This window comes from Lipotes vexillifer, unplaced genomic scaffold, assembly GCF_000442215.2.
Source record: "Lipotes vexillifer unplaced genomic scaffold, Lipotes_vexillifer_v1.1 scaffold545, whole genome shotgun sequence".
NCBI classification, from domain to species: Eukaryota; Metazoa; Chordata; class Mammalia; order Artiodactyla; family Lipotidae; genus Lipotes; species Lipotes vexillifer.
This window is the reverse complement of record NW_006779129.1, coordinates 1,610,095-1,636,697: the sequence shown is the minus strand read 5'-3', so window position 1 is coordinate 1,636,697 and position 26,603 is coordinate 1,610,095. Positions and strand designations below refer to the sequence as shown.

The 26,603-nt window shown below is 49.2% G+C and overlaps 1 protein-coding gene across 1 annotated transcript in view; it reads right to left on the bottom strand.

Annotated features, from left to right (window-relative positions):
* UBE2G2 (ubiquitin conjugating enzyme E2 G2) overlaps positions 1-26,319 on the bottom strand; it is a 30,757-nt gene extending 4,438 nt beyond the window's left edge. The window contains exons 1-4 of the mRNA XM_007452489.1: positions 26,192-26,319; positions 11,620-11,655; positions 11,480-11,525; positions 2,019-2,137 (exon numbers count right to left, since the gene is read on the bottom strand). Of these exons, the coding sequence (XP_007452551.1) occupies positions 2,019-2,137; positions 11,480-11,525; positions 11,620-11,655; positions 26,192-26,234 (244 nt within the window). The 5' untranslated portion in view covers positions 26,235-26,319. The remainder of the gene's footprint in view (positions 1-2,018; positions 2,138-11,479; positions 11,526-11,619; positions 11,656-26,191) is intronic.
* Between the last annotated feature and the right edge of the window lie 284 nt (positions 26,320-26,603).

The following is a 26,603-nucleotide window of genomic DNA, read 5'->3' as shown; positions in this document are numbered from 1 at the left end:
AAGAGTGAGAGGCCCGCGTACCGCAAAAAAAAAAAAAAAAGAAAAAAAGAAAACAATTTTCAATTCAAAGTCTGGGGTTGGTCCTGTCAAGAGGGTCAAAAGCACCTGTTATCATTCTTTTACACATACTTGGGGAAATTCTCAGATGGTTTAGTATATGCTCAGATATCCAGGAATCACTTGTAAAACTGTAAGGCTATTAAGTTATAATAATAAGAATACCAGACAATTTTAAATAAGTTTATTTAATTCACCCTCACTCATGAACTCAGCATTTCGTGACCATTTAGAAATGTGAGTCGTTATAAACAGCCTTTCTTTTACACCTGGTCCCTCATTTTCCCCATGCATCCCTTGTTCTAGTGGTTTCTGTGCTTTGTACCGCAAACTCTCACTGAAGGGTTAGGAAACCACGTGTGATCTGTCTCAGACACCAGGATGTCCGTCTGAAGTCCACACACACAGGACCAGGGCGCCCAGAATGCTTTGAACAATTCTCTCTGCCACGGACAGAGAGGAGGTGTTGCAGAGTTTTCAACTTCAGTGTCACTTCCTCAAGGTGACAGCACCACGCGATGACACCGCTGACCCCAGAAACATCAAAAAGCAGCTGTGTCCCTGCCACCCCCCCACATACCACAGCAGCGTCATTTCCTAACCCTCCCAAGTCCCCGCCCAGCCACAGCGCTTCAGCACCAACAACTCCCGCTGGTGCCAGGCTGGCGGTCTCCCCGGCCCAGCACGCGCTCCGCTCCACCTCCAGCCTGCACCACAGTCACCCTTCAAAGGCCATGCTGGTCACGCCGCCCCTCACGCTCACTCCCAGCCCCTCAGCGGGTCTCCACTGCTCCTCAGATAAACATCAAAATCCTTAATGTTGACCAAAAGGCCTGAACTGGTGTGACCCCTCCCCCTCCCCCTCCCTCCTCACACTGGGCCTCTGCACCTGCTAGACCCCCTCCCCGCCCCAAACAGACCCCTGGGTAACTCCTAGAACTCCTCCTGCAGGTTGTGGGTTCAACCACCACCCCTGCAGGGGCCTCCCTGGCCTCCCAAGTGGTTTCACATCTCTCTGTAGGATTCCTTCATCGGCGTCCATTGCTGCCCTCAGAACTGGGAGCTCCTGACCGTCCAGCTCCCCACCTCTGATGGTGTGCTCATCACCCCATCCCAGCAACTCTCAGTGAATCTGCTGGATTATTTTCTTAAGTATTTATGGACCGACCAACTTTTATGACATTGGTAGATCTACTGAATAGCTCTTCTCAAAAATAATTTTAACAAAATAAAAGTAACACACACCCACCTACAGTAAGGCCAAATTTAAAAACTATTTGCATTGATTACCTGAACATCAAAAATAATATTATCAGGCTATTCTTACTACACACACAATTCAATCAGTTTATCGGCCGTATTGTCTTTAAACCACATCACAGGTATCGTTCTAAAGAATATATTTATCTTCACTATAATCTTATTATTTACTTATTTATTTTTGGCTGCGTTGGGTCTTTGTTGCTGCGTGTGGGCTTTCTCTAGTTGCTGCGAGCGGGGGCTACTCTTCATTGCGGTGTGCGGGATTCTCATTGTGGTGGCTTCTCTTGTTGTGGAGCACGGGCTCTAGGCACTCGAGCTTCAGTAGTTGTGGCACGTGGGCTCAGTAGTTGTGGCGCACGGGCTTAGTTGCTCTGCGGCATGTGGGATCTTCCTGGACCAGGGCTCAAACCCGTGTCCCCTGCATTGGCAGACGGATTCCTAACCACTGCGCCACCAGGGAAGCCCTTATCATTTATTTTTTAATTACCCACAATCCTCTTCATAGTTGCATTTTATGGTTAATCACCTTGAACTTGTTGGCTTCCTCAATCAACTCTTCTGACCATAATGAATTTTCAAACTTTGTACTATGGAAACTTCCAAACACAGAGCAAAGCAGCGGTGCAGCACGAGTGCCCGCGCGCACACGGTCTGTAGGCCTCTCCTGGAACCATCCAAACTACTTGAAAAGCACTTACTGTTGGGATGAAACATCTCGCAGGTAAATCTCATCTTTGGAGGACTTAACGGGTAATCAAGCGGGAAACTCAGGATGGCAGGAAAAACCCCAAACTCAAAACAGGTGTCTTCTGGGCCCCTAAAAGATACAAAACACAGAGACAGAATTTCAAGGTAGATTTTTTTCAATGCCTACCACGCTTTAGAAACGAGTTAAGGAAATATCTACTGCTTTACAAATGTGCATGAAAAGATTATCTAAATATTATGATAACAATGAATTGGTATTTTTTTTATGGTTGGAAAGTAATGTGTCATCGTCCCATTCCAATCAGGTTTAAATCACAAAGACCGGATCACAGGCAGTTTTCACATTAATAAGGCTGAGAGTGGGGCAGCAGGGATTCTGTTTTTCTATGTGGTACAATTACATTTTAGGATAAAGATACAAACCCTGGTGCATGTTAGAGCAGGATTCTATTGTACTAATGAATGAGGGGTGAAGAGTTGTTATTTCAAAGGCTACTTTTAATTTTTACATGTGCCTGAGAAGTGGTTTTGTAACCTTCAAGAAACAGATACAGAGCACGTACGGAGCACTGATGATGCTCGTGCGCACGTGCGGCACCCGCAAGCCCTGACCTGCAGGCCTGGGCTCGTGCCACCTCCTGGGACCACGCGGTCACCTGAGTCCTCACCGTCACCAGGCACGTGCCTGCCTGCCTGAGTTCACGTCCTCCTCGTGTGGACAATGGCAGAAACGGGCCAAACCACTTCCAAAGTCCCGTCAAATTTTAAAGCTCTATATGTATAAATCAACACTATCTCGACCAACAGACAAGACGTGAAGGGCAGCCGCAGAGGGAGAGGGAGAGCAGCTCGCACCTTAACAGAGAGGAACGCCTCCTCCCCTTACAAAGGTCCTTTATAAAACATGCACGACAGCAGTTTAAAATCTAGTTTAAAATCTAAGACCATCTTTCCTCTGTATGTTTTTATCAGGAAGCAGAGCTGCTGAATGACAGCTACACACAGCGACACCAGACAAGCACTCTGGGGAGACCGGTCAGTTCAACAACGAAGAGGAATCCCGTTCTCTTTCTGGGCGCGGAGAGGGCAAGGCCCCAAGCGCGTAACACACGAGCCCCGATGACCAGCACGGGGGCCGAGACCCCGCGCTACAGCGGCAGTTCAAGTAGACAAAAAATTCTCAGAGAAACTGCAGGTGGCTTCACTTCCACCTGGTGACAACGCCTAGGGATTTCGACCAGTGCAGTGGAGGCCAGGACTGCATCATGGGGTGGGGAGGGGGTGGCAAAATGGCCAAAACAAGAACAAGGCAGCAAGTGTTTGGTGGAGCCACATTTCTGTCAACTGAAGACACACATGTGGATTCTGAAAACTGTGTCCTCGCTACCTCTGGGGAAACCAAGATTGGAAAGCTACTACTCTGTCGTGGAGGGATGGGCGTCCCCGGACAGTGGCGCCCAGAGCCCCGGCAGGAAGCAGGGACGGGACGGCCACACGGAGAGGTGAGCTCGGGGGCCGGGGCTCCCCGACAGCCGCCCTCCAAGCCCTCCCCTCTGGAGGGGGTCAGCGCCGACGGCAGGGGAGAGCCTGCGCCCCGCCGCCCCTCTTCCAGCCTACAACTCACAGTAGAGGATAAACACCACTGCGCTGGCCCTCACACGGCCTCCCGAGGGGAGGTGCCAGGAAGCAGTGCCGTCGCCTCAGCGAGGGGCACCTGACTCAGGCCAGGTCCCGGATCGGGCGGCTCAGCGGAGAGCAGAGGGCAGCTCAGGCTGCTAACCCAGGAGCCTGCAAATGAGGGCTGCGGCCACACCAGGAATGCTCGCAGCGCCTCGGTATTCTTGGCACCTCCAAGTTAGAACAGAGAAGAATGTCTGGGTAGTTAAGTGTTTCAGGACTGAGCCAAGGGGTATTTTCTCAAGACTTTGATATTTGCTCAGGTCTTTGTTTCTCATAATAGAGCTTTCTTTAAAAAAAAAAAAAAAAAAAAACCCACTAGGTCGTCCACAGCTTCAGAAGCAAGATCAAACATTTCCTAAAGTGCTCCCACATCTGAAATATCAAAGCCATTTTCAAATGCTCTGGTTTGCGACTGGTTTGAAACAGCGGCTTCTTTCTCTTCCAGAATGCCCAGTGCCTTGGCCCAGCACACAGGTGCGCCCATGTGCACGGAGGCCTGCCCGCTGACTTCATGGAAAACGCTATCGAGTAAATTCCTGGACCAAGACGGGAGATATAATTAGTGTTATTTTTGGACAAGCTTTCCTGTCATACTCAGGACAGCCTCATGCCGCTTTCACCAAAGAAGGCCTCACCTCAAAATCAAATTTATCTGAGGCAAATACAAACTCTTCAAAGACTGCAAGTTATTTTCTATCTTAATTGATTAAAATAACGGCCTAAATTATTTCAGAGCTCTGAGGTAAGTGTTTTATTTATTTTCTGAGACTAGTATTAAGAGTAAAGCAGAACGCCCTTGCTCTCCTCTGTAAAGGCAATAGTGCACTCTGACTTCCCGGCTTTAGGGGAACGAGAGGCCAGGGAGCCAGCAGTGGGAGAGTTGCACCCACGGTCTAAGCCCAACCAGGGCCCAGCAACGCTCACTCCTCTCAAAGGACAGCGCTGGCACAACACCTGCAGCCACGCGCCATCACTGGTGGTCGGTCACTTGCAAAGCCAATAAAAACTGGAGACACGCTTGGTTAGTCTTTCAACATTAAACTCGAGTGAAGCACCGTGCTTTGCTTTCATCTCTAAAACTGTACAGAGATGACAAAAGAAGCCCACGGCCTGCATACTGAAGGCGGCAGGGAGGCCAGAGCGCTGCACCGTGGGAGCTGGGTGTGTCTGGGCGCCAGTGAGCCATCTGCCTGCCAGGCACGTTCCAGGACTGCAGCCTGCACGTCACTCCAGCTGCGACAGGTGTGGAAGAAGCTGCTTTTGCGCTGTTCTTTTTCAAGGCTGTCATATTAGCACAACACAGACAAAATTCTCAAACATACATACGAGGCTTGAAATAATGGACACTGTAACCCCATCCACTAGCGCACACTTGAACTGCATTAGCAAGGGACAATTATTCTCCAAAGCCATTACCACTTGAAGCATAAAAAAGAAGGGCACACTGCTCCACAAACACCCTCCAGTCCAGGCGGGGGTGTCACTGCCCTCGCTCTCTCGCTGCAGAACCCACACGGAGCACCCGGCGGTGGCCTGGCGTCAGAGCTGGGGCGCCGCCTCCTTCCTGCGCCCCTGGCTCCGCAGCTCGGCCGAAGCTTCTTGCCAAAGCCCCCACCTCCCCAGTGCAGGTGGGCTGCAAGCACAGCCCCCAGGCCAGGGGCTCTAGAAGCCATGACTCCAGCTCCGGGGTGCCCTGCTGTGCCTCTAAGCCCCCAAGTCACTGAAGGAGCACCTGCTGCATGAGGGTCACCCTGCCAGCAGCGAGGCTGCACAGAAACTGACCGGAAGTTCCTGCTCACAGGACCTTCACACCTGCAGGAAAGCCAGGAAGGGCTGCAGGGAGCTGTCGTCCCGGAGACAGTGCCCTCGCTGCCTGTCTCCTTGGAAGCCTGGCGGTCTCAGCCGGACTATGCGTCTACACCCATCTGGCACCAGCCCTGACTCAGCGCCGAGTCTCTGGGGATGGACCCAAGAGCCGCTTTCCTCTTTTGTTGTGTGCAAAGCACCCTAGCGATCCTGATGTAGAGAACCAGCGCTGGTTAAACTGTGAGGGAAGAAAAGGCCAGGGCCTTCCATCTCAGGAAAGCACGGTGGTAACAAATACAGGCTTCCTTCCATGTAATTATTTTCATGATTAAATCCGTCTGAAAGAAGCCTACGGTCATCCCCTAATTTTTGCTTGCAACAGAAATTTCTGAAAACTTTAACTCAAATATATTTGAACGATATTTAAAGTTCACTAAATAAGTTCATCAACTATCAGAACTCCATAGTGGATCCTGACACAGACAGTAACTTCTGCAACATAAACTGAGTCTAACTAGAAAAAATATGCATGTTAGAAAATACTCAAATACATAAGTAAATAAAGTAAAAAGCAAACGCCTCCTTGCCCCCTTCCTGAATCAGCTCTGTGGCAGCCACTACGGAGTCTGGTCACCCTCCCAGGCTTCCCCTCCAAGTGCATCCACTCACATACCTTCATCCACAAAAACTGGATCGTTTTTTATTAAAAACGTATCATGGCACCGCTGAGGGGATTTTTAAAGGCCTGAATAAGTGGAGAGACACTCCATGTGCATGGATTGGAGCACTCAAGATTGTTAAGACTGTCAACATTCCTCAAGCTGACCTAACGGCTCAACACAATCCCTGTCAAATCCCAGCTGGTTTCTTCACGGAAAATGACAAGCTGATCCCCAGATTGCAATGGAGACCAAGGGACCCAGAATAGGTAAGACATCTTGAAAGAGGAGAACAAAGCACCTCCCAATTTCAAAGCTTACTGTCGAGCTGCCAATGATGGAGTGTGTGGTGCTCATGGAGGGTCAAGCAGAGGTCAACGGAACAGGATTCAGAGTCCAAAATGAACCCTCACACTTAGGGAACTGATTCTGACAAAGGTCCAAGGCAATTCAACGCAGGAAGGATTTTCTTTTCAACAAATGGTGCGAGACAACTGGACAGCCACATGCCAAAAAATGAACCTGGCTCTTACCTAATGCTATACTCCAAAATTATCCAAAATGGGCCAAAACCTAAATTTAAGAGCTATAAATATAAAACTTCTAGAAGAAAACACAGGAGAAAATCTTTTCAACCTTGGGTTATATGACACCAAAAGCATAATCTATACAAGGAAAAACTGCTGAACTGCATTTCATTGGAAATGAAAACCTTTGCGTTTCAGAAGACCCCGTTAAGAAAATGAAAAGGAAGGACTTCCCTAGCGGTCCAGTGGTTAAGACTCCACGCTCCCAATGCAGGGGGCATGGGTTTGATCCCTGGTCAGGGAACTAATAAGATCCCGCATTCCACACAGCTCGGCCTAAAACATAAAAAAGAAAAGAAAAAGGAAAAGGAAAAGGAAAGCTGCAGACTGGGAGAAAATATCTGAAAATCATATTGATACATCTGATAAAGGACTTTGTATCCAAAATATATAAAGAACTCTACGGACCAAATAAGCAGACAACCCAATCAAAAAATGGGCAAAAGTTCTTAAGTTCACCAAAAAAGATAGGTAAATGGCTCATAAGCCCATGAAAAGATGCTCAACAGCATCAGTTATTAGGGCAATGCAGTCCAAACCCACAATGAGGCCCACCTCACACCCAGCAGGACAGCTGGCATCAGACACCACCAAGAGGGTGAGGAAGTGGAGAGCCGAGAACTCAGCACTGCGGGTGGGACTGTAAAACGGTGACACTATATGCCGGGAGGCCCACTCCTGCGCATCCAGCCGAGGGAGGGGGAAACCCGTCTGCACAGACTTAGGCCCGTGTTCGCAGCTGCACCGTCACAACAGCCGAAGAGGGAAGCTGCCAAATGCCCGTCGATGGGCAAACGGGTCCATTCACGGTGGACATAGCTCAGTGGTGACGGGAAGGGGCCGCTCCCACAGGCTGCGCCGGGAATCTCGGAGACACCACACCCAGAAAAAGGAGTCAGACACCGAAGATGCTGCATCGTGTGATCCCACTTGCAGCAGAAGTCCAGAGAAGGCAAATCAACAGAGTCAGAGAGCAGATCAGAGGGTGCCCGTGGCGGAGTGGGAGTGGGGACTGAATGCACAGGGGCGTGAGCACGTGTTTGGAAATGCTCTAAAAGTGAAGTGTGACGACTGCAAAACTCTATAAATTTAATTTACTAAAAATCATTGACTTGTGCACTTAATACAGGTGAAACTCTACATGCTAACTTCTATCTCAATAAAGCTATTGAATGCACCCGGCCACACCAGGGTCTCTCGGCCTCAGCACCACTGCCACCTCGGGCGTCCTGGGCACGGCGGGGCGCTCAGCACTCTCCCACCCGGGGCCAGTAGAGATCTCCCCCTGCTACCCGGTGTGACAGCCACAATGTCTCCAGACACTGCCCAAAGTCCCTGGGGGCGAGGCCACACCTGGTGACAACACTGGTCTAGACCCATCGTTCAGCGTCTGCGTGAACCATGGCAGTGCTGCCGGCATCCTGCTGATTGGATGTCCGTAACTTATACTGAACAACGATGTTTCCACTTTCTTTTATGATTGCAGTGAATGTTGTAATAAACTTCCTCACACAGAGGTTTTCCTAACAGAATGTCTGATGAAGACATTCCCAGGGTGGGAACCGCTGGGTCAGAGAACATACAGTGCAAATTATGAACATCTATTGTAATATCTCAGGTTTATCTGAGCAGGCACAATCCTGACAGGAGCCAGGCTTCTGTAAAGAAGAAAGCCTGGTGTAGAGGGCGGTGCCGTGACCCTGGCCTGGGCACCCAGCATGAGCCAAGCACAGCCTAGGAGGAGCCGCAGCCGGGGGAATCCTCCCCGCCGCAGGTGTGAACCATCTGGGACCCAAGTGCGCCAGCAGAGATGCGGGGATGGGGTCAGCCAAGGGCCCCCAACCGCTGGGGAAGGAAAGGGCCTTCTCATCTCACCACAGCCTCGGGGCCCTGATCTGGAGACGGGACAGCGGCTCGGCCACAGACCAGGCAGGGAGGTCACCATGCGGCTGCTTGAAGAAACCTGGAGCAGGACAGAAACGGGGCAGCAAGACGCCAAGGGCTTCACGCCTCTTCCAGCCACGGAGGATAAACCGCCGTCCTACACGGCAGGGCTCCTCCTGTCCTGCAGAAGCTCGCGTCGACCCTCCACAGCTGCCACGCCGCAGCCAAAGGGCCAACGAGGTTGCACGGGCCAGAGACCCTGGAGCTGGAAGAGGTGGAAGTGAAGCCACTGGTCTAAAAAGGTGTCGAGGCTCTGTACTGATCCGAATAAGTGAAGGTCAGAGAGGCAGAGTGACTGCCCAAGACCATAAAGCCAGGCCAGCCACACACAGCTCAGGGGCCCGCAGCCATCAGTGTCACTGACCGGAAGCCCCAGCCCTCTCCCACTGGGTCACAGGTCAAACTCTGCCCTAAGCTCGGCCGGGAGTCACTAGAGCTCTGTCTCCTTTTCATCAGAGAACAGGTCGTGGTGATTTTATTCCTGTTGGTTAATTTGTTGTGTTCCCCATCCTAGTCCCTTAATCTTGTTCTTTCAGGGTAGAGATTTGGGGTCACCTAGGACACGCCTGTATCCTCAGACGAGGGCCCTAATATAACAGGCACTCAGTATTTGCTGCCTGAACATCTGAAAAGATGTTCTCTTCATTGCACAGCTGAGGCTCCGTAGGTAAGAACTACTGCAACAGCAGCAGACTCCCAGAAACGGAGGCACGTGTGGCTTTTAGAAGCACTAGGGTATGGAAGAAACTCTGGAAACGATCGAAGAATAAAATGAGAGAAGAGAAAACCTATCAGTAAGGAGTGAAACTCAGCCAGCTGTCTGCCAGAACAGCGGAGTGAGACAAATCAAGAGGAGGACAGTTAATTCCTTAATAGATGTTTTAGGTACCTTTGTAAACGGCCTCTTGTTTGGGAAAGGATCTGGAACAGGACCAAACCCACAAACTCACCACATCCTGAGGCAGGGGAATTCCACACTAACGCAAAAGCCTTCTTCAAACATAACAGTGTTCTACCTGAAACACTTCGAATTACTTTTTAAGATAAGTTTTCAAAATATTGGTTTAACTTTATGTTATTTATCTATAATTGGTAATATTTATCCTAATAGATTCTTAACAATAACCCCCCCCCCCAAAAAAAAAACCCGTACTGGAAGGCTCAAGTGTCCCTGGAAGGGCTTCTCAGTAGTCTCCTGTGGGTGCGCACCAGCCACACCTTCCAAGGACGGAAAAACCGTCGGGGGCCCGCTGACCTGTGTACTCACAAAGGCCTTCCAATCATCTTCCGCTGTCTCCCCTGGGGGGGCCCCCCCAGCCACACCTTCCAAGGACGGAAAAACCGTCGGGGGCCCGCTGACCTGTGTACTCACAAAGGCCTTCCAATCATCTGTGCACACCAGCCAGGACAGCTGCCCTGGGGCGTATACTGTTTCCCTAAAGATAAAAAGCTATAGCTGACCCGAGTGCACAATGCCCCGTTACATCAAATGAAGGACACCTCTGACCAGGAGGCCCACCACGCAATTTGCAAGTGCTTTAGGGGGTGAAAGACACAACACCATATTAGATACAAACACAGACTGTGAAGTCATCATCATGCCAGAAACATTTAAACACAGAAAAAAAATGGGTATCACAGGCCCAAGCAATTAGGGCATAACAAATGATCAGGAAATGTTAGGTGCGCTGTACTTTCTCTGGATAGTGTTTATTAATGATTTTTAAAACAATTTGCTTATGAAAAAAACTCACTTGCACACCAATTTTCACGTATTAATCTAAGCTCCACAGACAACACTGAGCAGCAATTTGTTGTTCAGACTAAATGGGATACAGGCACCGGGCAAATGCAGAAAGTCTGACGAGGCTGACACTACATACCCCTCACACATCTTCCAGGCCCACTCCACCAGAGCACGCCTCCCCCCAACGAAACCCCACCTGAAAACTGTCTAGCTAATTTCTCATTTTACTAATGAGACTACTGAAATGGATCATAAATTTCAACTTCCTAAAGTCTACCTAACCACATTTTGTTAAAAGTACAGTCTAAGAATGGCCAAGAATTGTACATCTAAGGTAGAAAGATGAGGAAAAAAAGGGCCTGGGTCATAAGAGCCAAAGCATAGTCTGGAATCAGGGGTCCATTTGGCTCTTTCCAAGCAACATCACTGTAAGTGAAATATGAAATCCAGTCAGGATCTTTCTAGAATGAGGTCAGGAACCGCACTGCTCACCTCAGAACTAAGCCAAATCTCTAAGTCAGGGACAAGGCAAGGCCAGACCAGGTACACAGAAAAGCAGCAGCAGCAGAGGAGCTGGAGAACTGGGAAGGGAAGGGGAGGGGCAGGGGACGAATCCAGGCACACAGGTGGGCAGGGCCCAGGCTGCACCAGTAGGCCTGGGGCATCACCCGCACCCTGAGGACCCCTCCGCACCGCCAGAGCCACAGGCTCACAGCGACTCCCTGAAGCCAAAGCCCGTTCTGTTTGAGGCTAACCCAACACACAAACTTCATTATTTTGAAACTCTACAAATATAAACACTTACAACTAAACCTTTTACTGGTTCTAAGGAAATACTTTCATTTCTTTTGGAAGAACGTACGTGTTTTCTGCTTTCAGATCAGCAGACACAGAAAAGCTCAATGAAAGAGGCGCACTTGGCCTTTTTTCCCCATTGACGCTTCTGATCACTCACAGTGCAGAATGTGATTCATGGCTCTAATTTCCAATAAAGGCTTAAAACCAAACAACACATATGATTAACTTACATGATCAATGCCTCCCATTCAAAAAAATTCTCTTCATTCATGGGGCCTGCAGGAAAAGAAGAAATTTCACAACTTTACTTTGAAAGAAACTTTGGCAATCTGGAGTAAATGATAAAGAGGCGAACTTCACACTACCTTACCTGCCACAATTCCTTCTGGAGGATTCAGTGTTAATTCTATAAGGTTAAAAAGTAAAACCATTATGAAAAAGAATGAATATTATATTGCATTTTAACAAAAAACATTAAAACGCATACAAGGCTATAAATTATATGGCATACATATTAGCAGATGAAAATTAAAATTCTGCTTGTCCCAAGTGAACACCTGCTGCAGTTACATTTCTGGTCAAGACTGTGTCAACAGTTCTTTATACCAGCAAAAAGCAGAATTTTAGAACTGTCAACACTTTCACCTTACAATGAAGCAACAAACAAAAGGTGTTGTTAACTCTCTTTCCAAAATACTCCTGCTGGTTATTTTGATTAAAGCTCATAAATCAAACATGGTATGTTATTTCCTAACTGAATGGATTTCCTGTCATTCTGAGAGAGGGCACAAAGCTTTCTGAATGCCACAAAGTAGAGCTATGAGCCCACGCCGAGGTTTCAAAAGCCTGGTATTATCAAGTCCGTCAGCACCATATAGGCTGGCTGTCAACCTCCAACACCACGCTACAAAATCCATGAGCCCCCTCACGTGTGAGGTCCCCCAGAACAGCAGACTGAGAGCAGAAACAGGAAGAAACCAACGGCAGCAGCATTCCTCAGCAATTTAAGGCTAGTAGTTGTTCTAAGGCTCTGCCGACCCGGAAGCTGTCCTTTGCACTCCTGGCCTCCTCGCTTTGTATGATACATGGGAGGCTACAGAATGAAACCACACCTGCGGGCAGATCTGGCAAGGAGAACACCGGGAGATGGAGGAGGCCTCGGCAAGAAGGACGGCCACGGGAGCAAGGGCTCAGGTGGCAAGGGCACCCCCTCTGGGCCGAGTGTGGGGCCGGGACATGACTAAAACAGTGAGAAACACACAGAAGATCAACAAACCCAAAAGCTAGTTCTCTGAAGAGACATAAAACTAACAATTCCCTGCCAAGTAAACATAAAGCGTAAGGACCGGAAAAGAAAAACTAGTCAATTATTCACAGATGCTCCGCTTACCTACACAAAGTCCAAAGGAGTCAAAAGATACATTATAATAAAAAGTGAGTTTGCCAAAGTTGCTGAATACAAGGTCAATACATACAACTGAACTGTGCTTCTATATATCAGCAAGTTAGAAACGTCTAAAAAAGACACCAATTATAATGGGAAGCATGCAGAAATTAGCTTTTCAAAGCTGTGCAAGATCTGTAACAGAATAGAAAAATCATTAACCAAAAATTTTAAGAGACCTTAATAAATGGAGATTATATCACGTTCATAGACTAAAAATTCAACATTATCAAGTTATCAATCCTCCTCGAACTGAACCTACGGATCGAGCGCAACCTCAGCCAAAACCTCACCAGGTTTTCTTGTCTGACTCTGACTAGGTGAACACACATGAACATGTGAACGACCAGAACAGCCAAGGCATTCTTTAACAAGGGTAAACTGAGAACCATCCATGGGCTAGCAAAACTCATTACAAAGCTGCAGTAAGTAGGCAGTAGACACTGGCACAAAGTTCAATAGACGATGGAACAGAAGTGAGCACGCCCAGCGCAGGCCATGCAAAGAGAGGTCCTCCATCTGCTAGGAAGGTCGCCCCACAGGAAGAGGTGAAAGAACAGAAGAACAGAGGTGAAAAAAGAAAACCCGTTTCCCTATCTCAAACCACATACAAAAATCAAAGTATGTAAGGAAAAGGGGAGAAGGGGCATGAGGACTAGTAGAAAATATACACACGAGCCTCTGCGCCAGCTCCCAGCAGAGCTCCTAAGTCCCTTGTGAATCCCCAAGCGACAAGAGCACCAGGAGCGTCCCCCACTCTGGGTGGCCGCCGGCCCCTGGACCGACCCATGGTTAGGAGGCTGCAGGCCCACCCCACCTTCTCCAGAGTGAGAGGGGCTGGAGATGGAGTTACTGGTGAGTCAGGCCCACGTCAGGCGGCCTCCACACAATCCCACTAGCATAAGGTCAGGGAGCTTCGGGGTTGGTGAGCACGCGGAGGGGCTGGCAGGGAGAGGCACCACGAGAGCGGGAACCTGGGCTCCTCGCCCCCCCTGCCCTCGGCTTCTCCAGCCGGCCGTTCCCGAGTTCTACCCTTCTACAATATACTGGAAACCACGCAAGTAAAATGCTTCTCTGGGTTCTGTGAGCTGCTCTGGCGGGTTAACCAACCCCGAGGAGGGGGTCTTGGAAACCTCCAATTTATAGTCGATCAGTCAGAAGCACAGGCGATACCCTGGATTTGCAACGGGCGGGACTGGGCCCTCAGGCTGTGGGATCTGACACACTAACTCCAGGTAGGTAGTGTCAGAACTGAGTGCAATCGTAGGTCACCCAGCTGGGGTCACAGAAGTGCCGAGTGTGGGAAAACCCCCACGCGTCTGTCGTCAGAAGTGCTGTGAGCGTGGCAGTTGAAGGAGCGTAAACGAGAAATGCAGGACAAGCGAGGTTTTCTAAACAGGGCAAGAGAAGGCAACAGACCCATCACCAAAGAGGGCGTGGAGGCAAACGAGCACATGAGAAGATGCTCAACACGGTGAGTCAGAGGAAAACGAAATCAAGACCACTAACAGACACTGCTATACAGCCCTATCGGTGAGAGTATCTTCACTTGGAACAGAAGAGCTAAAATTTAAAAGACTGCTAATACCAGCGTTGTTAAGTTCGGCAGCTGGGTCTCTCACGCTTCACCAGTGGGAATGCAAAATGCTTTGGCTGCCCCTGGCAAACAGTTTAAACGTGTACTCACCCTGAGACCCCCGCAACTCGACTACTGACTGCCTACCCAAGAGAAATGAAAACTCATTTTCTTGACTACTTTGTGCACACACAGGAGCCCTGTCTTAGTGGTGAGTGAGCCCCTTCACAGCACCTAGCAGAGCACCTGGCATGAAGTGGGTGTGCAGGAAATACTTGACTGACTACGCTGTTTATAGAAGAGGTTTACACTGTACTTTCATTTGCTTGCTTTGGTGCTGTAAATCTGTAATATTCTCTTATTCTTGATTCTCAGGGATTAAAGACTGTGGACAAAGCGAAGTGCCTCCTTCCCCTTCCCCAACAGAAATGTGTATTATTTATCTTAACACAAAGTGTATACGTTCAGTTAATAAAAATGATATAAATCATAGTTTTATCATCAGAATGGTACTACTGCATTAAGGATCCTGAGATCTCTTGCATTCCTCTCTGGGATCTGGCCCCCGGCTGCACCAGACCCAGTGTTCAACACCTGCTGCTAAGGTAGATCCTGACACACTGCTCCTACAGCGAAGCCAGTGAGCACGAAGCCCGAAGAAATCCTGGAGCCTTGATACCAGCTGCACGGCTGCAACCAGACATAACAGACAGCGCGTGCTGAACTCTGTAGGCAGCTAAGGACCAGGAGAGTCAGGGATGCAGCTATGCATCTAACTTGAACCACAGGGAGAACGCGTGCTACTGAGTTGGAAAACGCCACCAGAGAGACATGTTTCAGAGGGAAGAAAATAGTCTAGTTCTGAAAACATCAAGTTAAAGATGCTGGTAAGTCGGGCTTCCCTGGTGGCGCAGTGGTTGAGAGTCCGCCTGCCGATGCAGGGGACACGGGTTCGTGCCCCGGTCCGGGAAGATCCCACATGCCGCGGAGCGGCTGGGCCCGTGAGCCATGGCCGCTGAGCCTGCGCGTCCGGAGCCTGTGCTCCGCAACGGGAGAGGCCACAGCAGTGAGAGGCCCGCGTACCGCAAAAAAAAAAAAAAAAAAAGATGCTGGTAAGTCATCTAAGTGCGGACGGTCAAAGAGGAAACTAGACGTGAGACTAGAGCCCTAAACAGTAGTCCAGGCTGGACACATAAATCAGGGGTCCTGAAACAGGATGGTACCTGAAAATAGGAATGGAATACAAACAAATAAAATTAAAACTTATGTCCCCACGGACTCGTATGTGAATGTTCCCAGCAACTTTACTCACAATAGCCTCACAGTGCAAACAACGCAAATATCCATCCACTGGTAAATGAATGAGGGGTGATCCATCCACACCAGGAACACTAGGCAGCAACAGACAGGAGCAAACCACCAGCACACGTGACAACAAGGGTGACTCTCAAAGCACTGGGCTGGGTGAAAGAACCTGACACAGAGGATACACACTGCGTCTATTTATACCAAATTCTAAAAGAAGCAAGCTATAGTAATAGAAAGCAAATCCAACAATGCCAGACCCCAGGGGCCAGTCACAAGGGAACTTTCCAGGGCAATGGAAACAGTCTGCCACGATTGTGTTGACGACTATACACAGCATACACATGTCAAAGCACAAAGAATGGTATACTTGGGACTTCCCTGGTGGCGCAGTAGTTAAGAATCCACCTGCCAACGCGGGGGACACGGGTTTGAGCCCTGGTCCGGGAAGAGCCCATGCTGTGGAGCAACTAAGCCCGTGCGCCACAACTACTGAGCCCATGTGCCACAACTACTGAAGCCCGCGCGCCTACAGCCCGTGCTCTGCAATAAGAGAAGCCACTGCAATGAGAAGCCCACACACTGCAACGAAGAGTAGCCCCTGCTCACCGCAACTAGAGAAAGCCCGGGTGCAGCAACAAAGACCCAATGCAGCCAAAAATAAATTAACTGAAAAAAAAAATGGTATACTTGAAATTGACACATTTTATAGTGTGTAAATTTTATCTCAACAAAACTGACTGCCCCAAATTAATATTTTTTTATGAAATATAAAACAATAAGTCTCCTAGAGAATAATGCAGAAGAATCTCTTCATGCTCTTAGTGTAAAGACTTCTTAAACAGAACTGTAAAGTTAATAACCAAAAAGCACGAACCATAAAGGAAAAGACTGATAAAATTAACAGCACTAAAATTAAGAACTTCTGGGAATTCCCTGGCGGTCTCGGGGGAGGGAGGGGAGGCAGGCACGGTGTTGTAGTTTATCTTATGACAGGGCCCAAAGTAAGCTCATCACACGAGATGAATTGTGCCGAAGCACAGCAGTAGAGGGCTGCCGCTCGCTCAGGCAAAACAGCGCCGTCTGTCCTGCTGTGGTAGCTTTTATTAAAGCATTATCTATGTTAACGTTTTAAGACTTGTTTTCTTAACACTTCAGAAATGCCAAAGCAGCAACCTATGCTTCTATTGATTATACAAGCGATAATGGGCTTTCTTGAAAACATGCCGTGCTCCGCCCTTGAGCGCAAAAGCAGCACAAAGTTCACTGGCACCGACCGCCAGGCCAGTTCCCTGCACTCCAGCCAGGGGCTGCCAAGCCCCAGAGCCACCTCTCCTACCTGCAGAGCCCTCCCCGAGGAAGCACCGCTGACGTCCAGGCCTGCACTCCCTCCTGCCCACCCACCCTTCCTGCCTTTGCCCCTGAGGAGGCCCTTCTCGGAGGACCCTTCTCAGGAAGGCGTGCTTCTCCCCTATTGCCCACTTCATACAGTTTAAAGCGTGTTCTTATTTTAAATAATACTAAAATAGCTTCATTATCCTAAAAAAAAAACACAAAAAACAAAATAAAACCCACCTCTAAGAGAATGAAAAGGTAAGCCCCGGAAGAAGACAGATATATATATATATATCTGTAACAGATATAGCCAACAAAGAGCTACCATCTGAACTTTGAAAGAATGCCTTACAAATCAATACAAATATATAAACAACCCAAAAGAAAATCAAGCACAAGCAAGCCTTGAACAGGCACTTCACACACACACACACACACACACACACACACACACACACACACACACACGACATCTAAGTGGCCAATAAACCTAAGACAAGGTGTTCAACCTCATTAACTGGGGGGAAATGCAAACCAGCCCACAATCAGAGTACCACCCCAACCAGAATCACCCAGTGCCCACAGGTGAGAGGGCTGTGACCCTACGAAGTGTCCACGGAGAAAAGGAGCCACAGAAATAGAATGCCGGAAGGAGTGTGAACTGGTACAACCACTTTGAAAATGAGCTTGCTTCCACCTCCTATGACCTAGAAATTCCTCTCCAGAGTGCAAACTCACAGATATATGTGCACATGTGCAGCAAGAGACATGTCAAAGAATTTTTTTTTTTTTTTTTTTTTTTTACTGTTGATGTCATGACTTAGAAGACTAGCTTTAGAATCTAGGTAGCAACCAACATGCAGAGCAACTTAAAACAAATTACAACAATCCCCGTACGTGTCAACTTCTGGAAAAACATGGGGAAGTGGCAGGTGAAATGTCACTGGATGTGATTAAGGAGTTTTATACTGTAACATGTGGCAACTCTCCCAAAAGGGACAGAGAATGGGCTCTGAGCAAGGACAGCAGCTTAAGCAAGAGCAAGGAGAATTCGCCAGTGCCACTGCTGAAGAGGCTCCATGAGCCGAAACCCTGTAAGACAAAGGACAATCGAAGTATTTCTCCACTGTCATGAAAACACTGTTCTGACTGGTGGTTTAAAAGTTGGTCATGTGTCTCTGTTTTGCCATATAATGTTTTCTTGTTTTGCTTTGTTTTCATTTGTTTATTTATTTTTGGCTGTGCTGGGTCTTCGTTGCTGCGCGCGGGCTTTCTCTAGTTGCAGAGAGCAGGGGCTACTCTTTGTTGTGGTGCGTGGGCTTCTCATTGCGGTGGCCTCGCCCGTTGCAGAGCACAGGCTCTAGGCACGCGGGCTCAGTAGCTGTGGCGCTCGGGCTTAGTTGCTCCGCGGCATGTGGGATCTTCCCGACCAGGGCCCGAACCCGTGTCCCCTGCATTGGCAGGCGGATTCTTAACCACTGCGCCACCAGGGAAGCCCCTATATAATGTTATAGTTACAGTTCTAATCACAGAATCATTCAATTCCAGGCGGTATTTTTCTCTTTACGCTTGCTTCGTGGTGATATCTGGAGCTCTGAGGAGCTAGACAAGCCACAGGGCAATGGCTTGAGCACCCACACTTGGCCAATATGACCAGAAGTAGCCAACCACTAATCACATATCAACTAACAAATATCAATTACACTTCCTCTCTGCCAAGCTATTCCAGGCAGCGGGGGTGTTGTGGTGAATGAGACAGACAAGGTCCTGCCTCCAGTGAGCTTCCGTTCTAGTGGCAGAAGACAGGCAGTGAACACGGAGACATAAGCACAAAGAGTGTTTCAGGTACTGATGAGCGCAGTGAAGCACACAATGAAGTGACAGCAAGACGTGGCCAGGTGGTCAGGAAAGGCCTGCTGGGCAGGTGGTATTGAAGGTGGGCTCTTTTTTTTTTAAGTGAGGTATAATTGACATGGAACATTATATTAATTTCAGGTGCACAACAAAGCGATTCCATAATTGTATCTATTGTGAAATGATCAGCACAATGCATCTAGCTGACGTCCATCACCACAGAGTTACAAATTTTTTTCTCTGCTGAGAACTCTTAAGACCTACTCTCTTAACAACTGTCAAACACACAACACAGAGTTATTTACTACAGTCCCATGCTGTACACGGCATCCCCAGCACTTCTCATCTTCTGTAAGAAAAAGCCCCACGCCAGATTAGGGCGGATGAACTGCAAAGTGCTAAAGAGGGGCGGAGGATAGAATGTCAGTGGGAAAGGGAACGGGGCACCTGGAGCCTCGAGGAGGAGCTTACACCAAAAGGAGCTGGCCTTATTTCTCCTTTGCGGAGATCCCCTGGGAACTCCCCTCCATGACACCCTCCCTTCAGGGTCACAACTGCCACCTCCAGCAGCCTGCCCACCTGCATCCTTGGTCAACAGCGGCATCTACCGGTCATCAAAGAATTACAGCAACCGAGTTCTCCAGATGGAGGGAATGTTTCTGGATTACATTGTTTCCTTATTTTGCTTTTTGTTTTTAAAACACACACCCACAACCATATAGTCTCATGTTTAATGATAAAAACAACTTTAAAAAGAGAAACAAAATCTTAACAATATCAGAGAAATTTGCAATGACCATTCTTTGCCACTGATTCCTTGAGAATGTTAATTGGTTAATAAAAACACTGCTTTAAATAAATAGTGGCTTTAAAAATAGACACCATGCAAAATAAAATGTAAACATAAACTCTGACCAGTAGTCCTCCTTCTCAGAATCCATCCCTCAGCAAGAAAAGACACATGCGTAAAGTTATTCATTTCAGGACTTCCTGTAATAGCAAAAAACAAACTGGAAACAACCCAAATGTCTATCAATAGGGGACCAAATTATGATACGTCTACTGATGGGACACTCTGCGCCTGTAAAAGGGAATGTTGAACACCTCTGTGTCCTAGTACAGAATGAACTCCAGGACACAGTAAATGACAAAAAGTGCAGAAGAGTGTGTAACTAGGGTCTTTAAAAAAGAAGTAACTAAATGAGGTCATCGGGGTGGGCCCTAATCCAGTCTAACAGATGTCCTTATAAGAAGGAGATTAGGGCACAGACATGGACAGAGGGACAAACGCTGTGAGGACACACGGAGGGGGTGGCTGTCTACACGCCCAGGAGAGAGGCTTCAGGAGGGACCAGCCCTGCTGCAACTGGATCTCTGACTGCAAGGAAATAATTCCTGTGGTTTAAGCTCCTTAGCCTGTGGTACTTTGTTAGAGCAGCCCAAGCAAACTAATACAGTGCCCAAACAACTGGACGGCCATTTGCAAATCATCTGCAAATAAACCTTGACCTTTATCTCATACCACATACAAAACTTTACTTGACGTGGATCACAGATTGAAACGTAAGAGCTGAGAGTATAAAGAAATCATAGGAGAAAAAACCTTAGTGATCTTATGTTAGGCAATGATTTTCTAAACACAACACAGAAAGCAAGAAATGTTTTAAAAGTCAATCAATTGGATGTCACTGAAAATTTTAAAACTTTTGCTCTTTTAAAGGCAACATTATGAAAATTACAAGGCAAACCACAGGAGCTGTCATTCAAGGGACAGAGCCTTTCCGTCCAGCCTAGTGAAGGAGCTGCAGAGCCCTGCCACACAACCACATGCACACAGCTCATAACACTGCACTGTACACTTCACATGGCAACAGGACAACAGTATGTGCTTCTTACCACAATTTTTTAAAAGGCAAGCTACAGTCTAAGTGAAAATATTTACAAAATATCCAACAAAACACCCGTACCTGCATTATATAAAGAACTCCTACAACTTAATAAGGAAACAATAAACTCGATTAAAAACTGAGGAAAAGGGCTTCCCTGGTGGCACAGTGGTTGAGAGTCCGCCTGCCGATGCAGGGGACACGGGTTCGTGCCCCGGTCCGGGAAGATCCCACATGCCGCGGAGCGGCTGGGCCCGTGAGCCATGGCCGCTGAGCCTGCGCGTCTGGAGCCTGTGCTCCGCAGCGGGAGAGGCCACAACACTGAGAGGCCCGCGTACCGCAAAAAAACCCCAAAAAACAAAAAAACAAAAAAACTGAGGAAAAGATTCAAGACACATTATCAGAAAAGATATATGGATGGCATATAAAAACATAAATTAAAACCACAATGACATGTCACTACACACCCAACAGAATGACTAAAAACTTTAAAACTGACTATAGCAAGTGTCAGCAAGGAAGTGGGACTCTTGATACACTGCTGGTGGGGATGTAAAATGGTACAACCACTTGGGAAAACAGTTTGGCTGCTTCTCAAAAATTAAACACACACCTCACATATGACCCAGGAATTTACTCAAAAGAAACAAAAGCATATGTCCACGGAAAGAAAGGTTTAACCCTAACCCAAACGTTCACAGCAGGTTTATTTGTAATAGCCAAGAACTGGAAACAATCCAAAGGTCCACCAACAGGTGAATGCAGCAGCAAGTTGTGGTCCTGAAGGGACTACTGACCCAAGCAACAACCTGGATGAACTGCAACATGATTAGGCTGAGTGAAGGCCCTCTGACAAAGAAAGTACAAAACAACTACAGGAGTGACCGAAGGCAGAGCAGTCATTGCCTGGGACCTGGGGGCGCAGGAGAGAGAAGGCCAAGCCAGATTACAAAGAGGCAGGAGGAGACTGGGGGGCGGTGGTTACTCAGCATCCTGACTGTGGCAATGGCTTCACACGTGTGTGCACGTACATCCGAACTCATCAAATGTACACTTAAACACATCAGCTTACTGTATGTCAATTATACCTCAATAAAACTTTTTAAAAGGGTGGCTAGAAAGAAGACACCACAAAGGTTGAAAAGACAAAGCACAAACTGGGATAAAATACTTGTAACACATATAACCAACAAAGGATTAGGAATATAAAAAGGGATAGGGAATTTATAAAGAACTCCTACAAATCAGTAAGAAAAAGAAACCACACTACGGAAATCTGGTAAAAGATACGGACATTTCACAAAGGGAAAACATGACAGGATGCTCACCTTCATTCATTAGTCACGATCTACAACTTAAAACCACAGGAACCACATCACACCCACCGGGTGGGAGGAAACAGACCCCGCACAACACCAAGGTGTCGGTGAATATCCACAGCGATGCACGCGGAACATGCACACAGGGAAGCATCATCCATAAGGCCGACCCGTGAGCGCTCCAGGGCTACGTCACACTGGGCACAGGCACCAGAAATGTCCACAGCAACCAATCTGTATAATAAGCAAAGGCTGGAAATAACCTACATGCCCAGCAGTAAAGGACAAATTGTGGCTTATTCATAAAATGAAATACTATGCAGCAGCGAAAATAGACACAGCTATGTTTCAACATAAGTGAATCTCGGAGAGAGTGCTGAGCAGATTCGATCTGCAGAATACATACTGTGCAATCCTATTTCCACTAAGTACAAACACAGGCAAAAGTAAATAAAATGTTGTGTAGGAGGATACTAAGTGACAGAACCATAAAGAAAAAGAAAAGAGCAAGTCACACAAAGTTCAGTGGTGGTAACTCCTGGTGGGGGTGGGAAGCAGCAGGAAGCAGGCGGCGCAGCTCCTGCTAACGCCCTACTTCTTAAGCTGGTGTCACGGGCACAGGTGTTCATTTCACTGTTGCCTCTGAAAGTACACCTTTTACATCCTTTACATACGTAACATACTTCACAATAAAGGATGCTTTAAAAAACTAAAACGGGTTAATGACAGGGAAGGATGACAGTAATGGGAAGGACAGGCTGAGTCTGGTGGTTCAGAGAAGGCGTCTCCAGGGGGGCAGGGCAAGGAAGGGCCCACACCCCAAGAGGAGTGCGCTGCTGCAGCCACCAAGTGGGGCTGGGGAGACGCGCCGGGGCGCAAGCGTCAGTGAGGTCAGAGGCGAGAGAAGGGCCGGAGCACACAGAGCCTGAGAAGTCACTGCAAGGGCTTCTGGACAGAGCGACCCGATCTGACTTTGCTGTGCTGAGAACAGAGCCAAGCGGGGCAAGAGAGAAGCAGACCCGCGTCAGGACTGGGCTGCAGTTACGTAGGCCGGAGGTGAGCGGCCTGAGCCAGCACTGGACTCCAGATAAATGAATAAAGTCTGAAGGCAGGTCAACAGGTTACACTTGGATACACAGAAAGTGAGTCCTCCGAAGAGCAATCTAAGGTTTTCAGCCCAAACAGCTGGAAGAATGAGGCCGCCGCTGAGGCAGGTAAGGCTGTGGGACAGCAGCGGTGCAGGAGCCCAGCGGCTCGGCGCCACACGTGTACGTTCGGGGTTCCTACTAGACACAGTACTGGGTTGAACAGTGTCCCCCAGAACCTGTGAAAGTAACCTTATTTGGAAACGGGGGCTGTGCAGATGTAATCAAGTTAAAACGAGATCACGCTGGATTAGAATGAGCCTAAACCAGTGACTGGTGTCTTTATAAGAGGGAAGATGACGATGACCACGGGAAGACAGGGGCAGTGACGGGAGTTCTGCTACCACTAGCCAAGGAGCACCGTGGGCTGCCAGCAATGCCCAGAAGCTGGCACAGGCAAGGAAGGATCCTTCCTAGAGCCTCATGCAGGGAGCCTGGCCCTGCTGACACCTTGATTTGGGACTTCCGGCCTCCAGAGCTGTGAGAGGACACACTTCTGTTGTGTTAAGCCCCTAGCTCGTGCTACTCTGTTACGGGAGTCCTGGCAACTAATACCTAAGTCCATCTCTGATACTCCTAGAAAAGGCTAGACGATGCACGAAGATAAAACATCGAGAAAAGATATCGGTTTAAGACACCTTGTTTCTTTTCCCATCTTTCTTTTTTTCTGGTTATAAGAACCTGGGCAAATCATTTTGTCTGTTATTCCATTTCCTATAAATTTGTAAAATTGGGGGCTGAACGGAATCATATCCAAGGTCCTACCACCTCTGAGCTTCTGCAGCGCTGTGACTATTCCAAGTACAAGACAGGGGGCCTGAACCCCATCCAAATCTACACAAACCCATTCCGCACAGAAGCTGCTTCTGTGAAGCCTACCTCTCTACTGGATGTGCCACCTTAAAATGTGGTAGGAGGGCAGACCAGATGCTAAGACACAAAAGACAAGAATCACTAAGTGGGATTTAATCATGTTCCGAAGATACTGCATCAACAACCCCCGTCCCCAGTAACACACTGGAGTCATTTTCTACGGCTGATGTGATGATGACCACGAACTCAGTGGCTGAAAACAACACCCACTGATGATCTCGCGGTTTCTGTGTGTCAGAGCCTGGGCACCGCACAGGCCACTTGGTTCTCTGCCGAGAGCCTCACAAGGCTGCCACCCCAAGTTCATTCAGAGGGCTGGCAGAACCCTGCTCCGTGCGGCTGCAGGACCGAGGCTCCAGGGCCCTCACCGCTGTCATCCGGGGTCATTCGCAGATTCCAGAAGCCACCGTGGTCTAGAAGCCACCGTGGTCCTCAGCTCCTGGCCCAGCCACGGCAGGGGGTCCTCCTCCTGCTCTGGGTCTCCTGCCTCCCCTCTCCTGTCTCCTCTCCCGTCTGGGGGCCTCACGTGACAATGGGGTTCCACCTCCATAACCCAGGACACTCTCCCCATCTTAATGTCAGCTCGTTAGTTACCTGTAAACAACATCTCCAAAGTCCCTTCACACGGTGCCCAGGTCAGTGTCTGACTGAGTAACCTGGGGACGGGAGTCTTTGGGAGACAGCCGCAGAGCTCTGTCTGCGACACACTCCAAAATGTCGTATATTTACACATAAAAACACACATGATACACTTCTGCGATACAGCTCTGGAAGTCAACTGCTATTTACGTTTTATTACTACAAATTGACAACGTGGCTGAGATACTGGATGGGACTTTTCGTAAGCACAGAAAAGGGGAAAATATTAGGAAATACAAAAGCTCAACAACGCAAAGACCGGGCTGAAGCAGCCACCTAAGTTCCCCATGCAGGGGTCTAACAGAGTCCTTCTCTACAGAAATGAGAAAATAGCACCTGCTGGCAGTCTAGAAACAGGGCCAAATAAACTAAAACAGATGCAGCGACACAGACCAGGATGGCAGGAAATGGCACGTGTTCCCAGACATCTGACCCCCAGCCATGTTTCCCATTAGGAGACTGAGGCAACGGCCCCATCTCCAACCCTCTGTTCAGGGGAACCATCTGTTCCCCCACTCTGGCCCCCCAAAGTCTCCTCTAAATATACATTCTTACTTTAGAGAACACTAGATGGTTATCTAGTGTTATCTAGAGTGTTATCTAACCGTTTATTTTAACGAGCCTGCATTTGCAACTCTGTGGTTTCCTCTAGCCAAACACTGACACCCCCTGCGCAGGGCCGCCAAGATGGTTTGGGAAACTCAGCTGCGTGCGTATTTACCAGTTAGCTTTACGACATTCGTTATTTTAGTTTACGTTCAAGTTTCTTCGGAAAGTGTCCTCAGTGTAATGACAACAGGAACAGCTCACGCTGCGGACAGCCAGCTGTCAGGTACCTGGCTAAGCACCATCTTCACGGACGGGGAAAGGCAGAGGGCGACGTCCGAGGTCAAGGTCCACAACTAACAAGCAGAGGCAGGTGTGAACCCCCAGCAGGCTCCCTCCCACCTTGCGCCCAGCAAACACAACGGCATCCATCCCCGGCTTCTCACAGCGACTCTTCCAAGGGAGCCTCCGCTGTAAAAGGGAGAACACGCTTCTCGCTTCTCCCTTTGCTTTCCCCAAACATCAGAAAATTCTGCGGGCTAAGAAAGCACGAAGGAGGCTTTTGCAACGCTACCCGGGAAGAATGGCAGGTGGCACTGTCCAAAATCCCTGTTCCCTCGTTAAAGAGAAAACCCAAATCTGACCTTTCGCCTCCGCCTCATCAGTACGCGATTACCCTCCTAGGACGCTTCCCGCAACTTCTCACTAGGCCGGTGAGCTGTCCCTCCGCCCGGCCCGCCGGCGTCCGCGAGACTGGGTCGGGGAGCGCTCCGGTTACTGGCAGAGCCGGAGCCCAGGGCCCCCAGTCCAGCACCGCGCCGGCTTCTCGCCGCCCGGGGTCGCGGGCGGCCGCCGGTGACCGCACGAAACCCGCCCCGACGGCGCACAGATTGGCCGGGCTCGGCGGCGGACCGAGTCCACGCCCCGCACCCGGACGTCGGGGCGGCCGCCAGCAGCGGGCGGGCGGGGGCGCGGGGCCCGGCGGGGGGCCGAGGGGGCAGCGCGCGGCCCCGAACTCACGTTTGTACTCGGCCATCAGCCTCTTCAGCGCCGTCCCCGCCATCTTCTGGGCAACAGCTGCGCCGTCGGCCTCGCCTCCTCAGCGCTCCTCCCTCCCGCCCGACGCCCAGGCCGCTTCCGGGTCGCCGCGGGGGTGCAGGAGCCCTTCCGGGACGCGAGGCGCGTGCGCGGGGTGGGGCGCGTGCGCGGTGGGCGGGGCGGGGCCCTAAACCGCTTTGTGGGATCAACGCCGCTTCCGGGGATCCGGATTCCGTTAGGGAACTCTGCAGATCTCGGAGCAGCGAGCGCCCGCGGCGTGTGTGTGAACTGCCTGTTCCGTCCTCGTGGCCTCAGGGCGGCCCCGACGGCGGGAACGGGGATGGAGGATCGTGGACAGAGAATGGAGACGGCGGGGAGGGCGGACGAGGGGGGG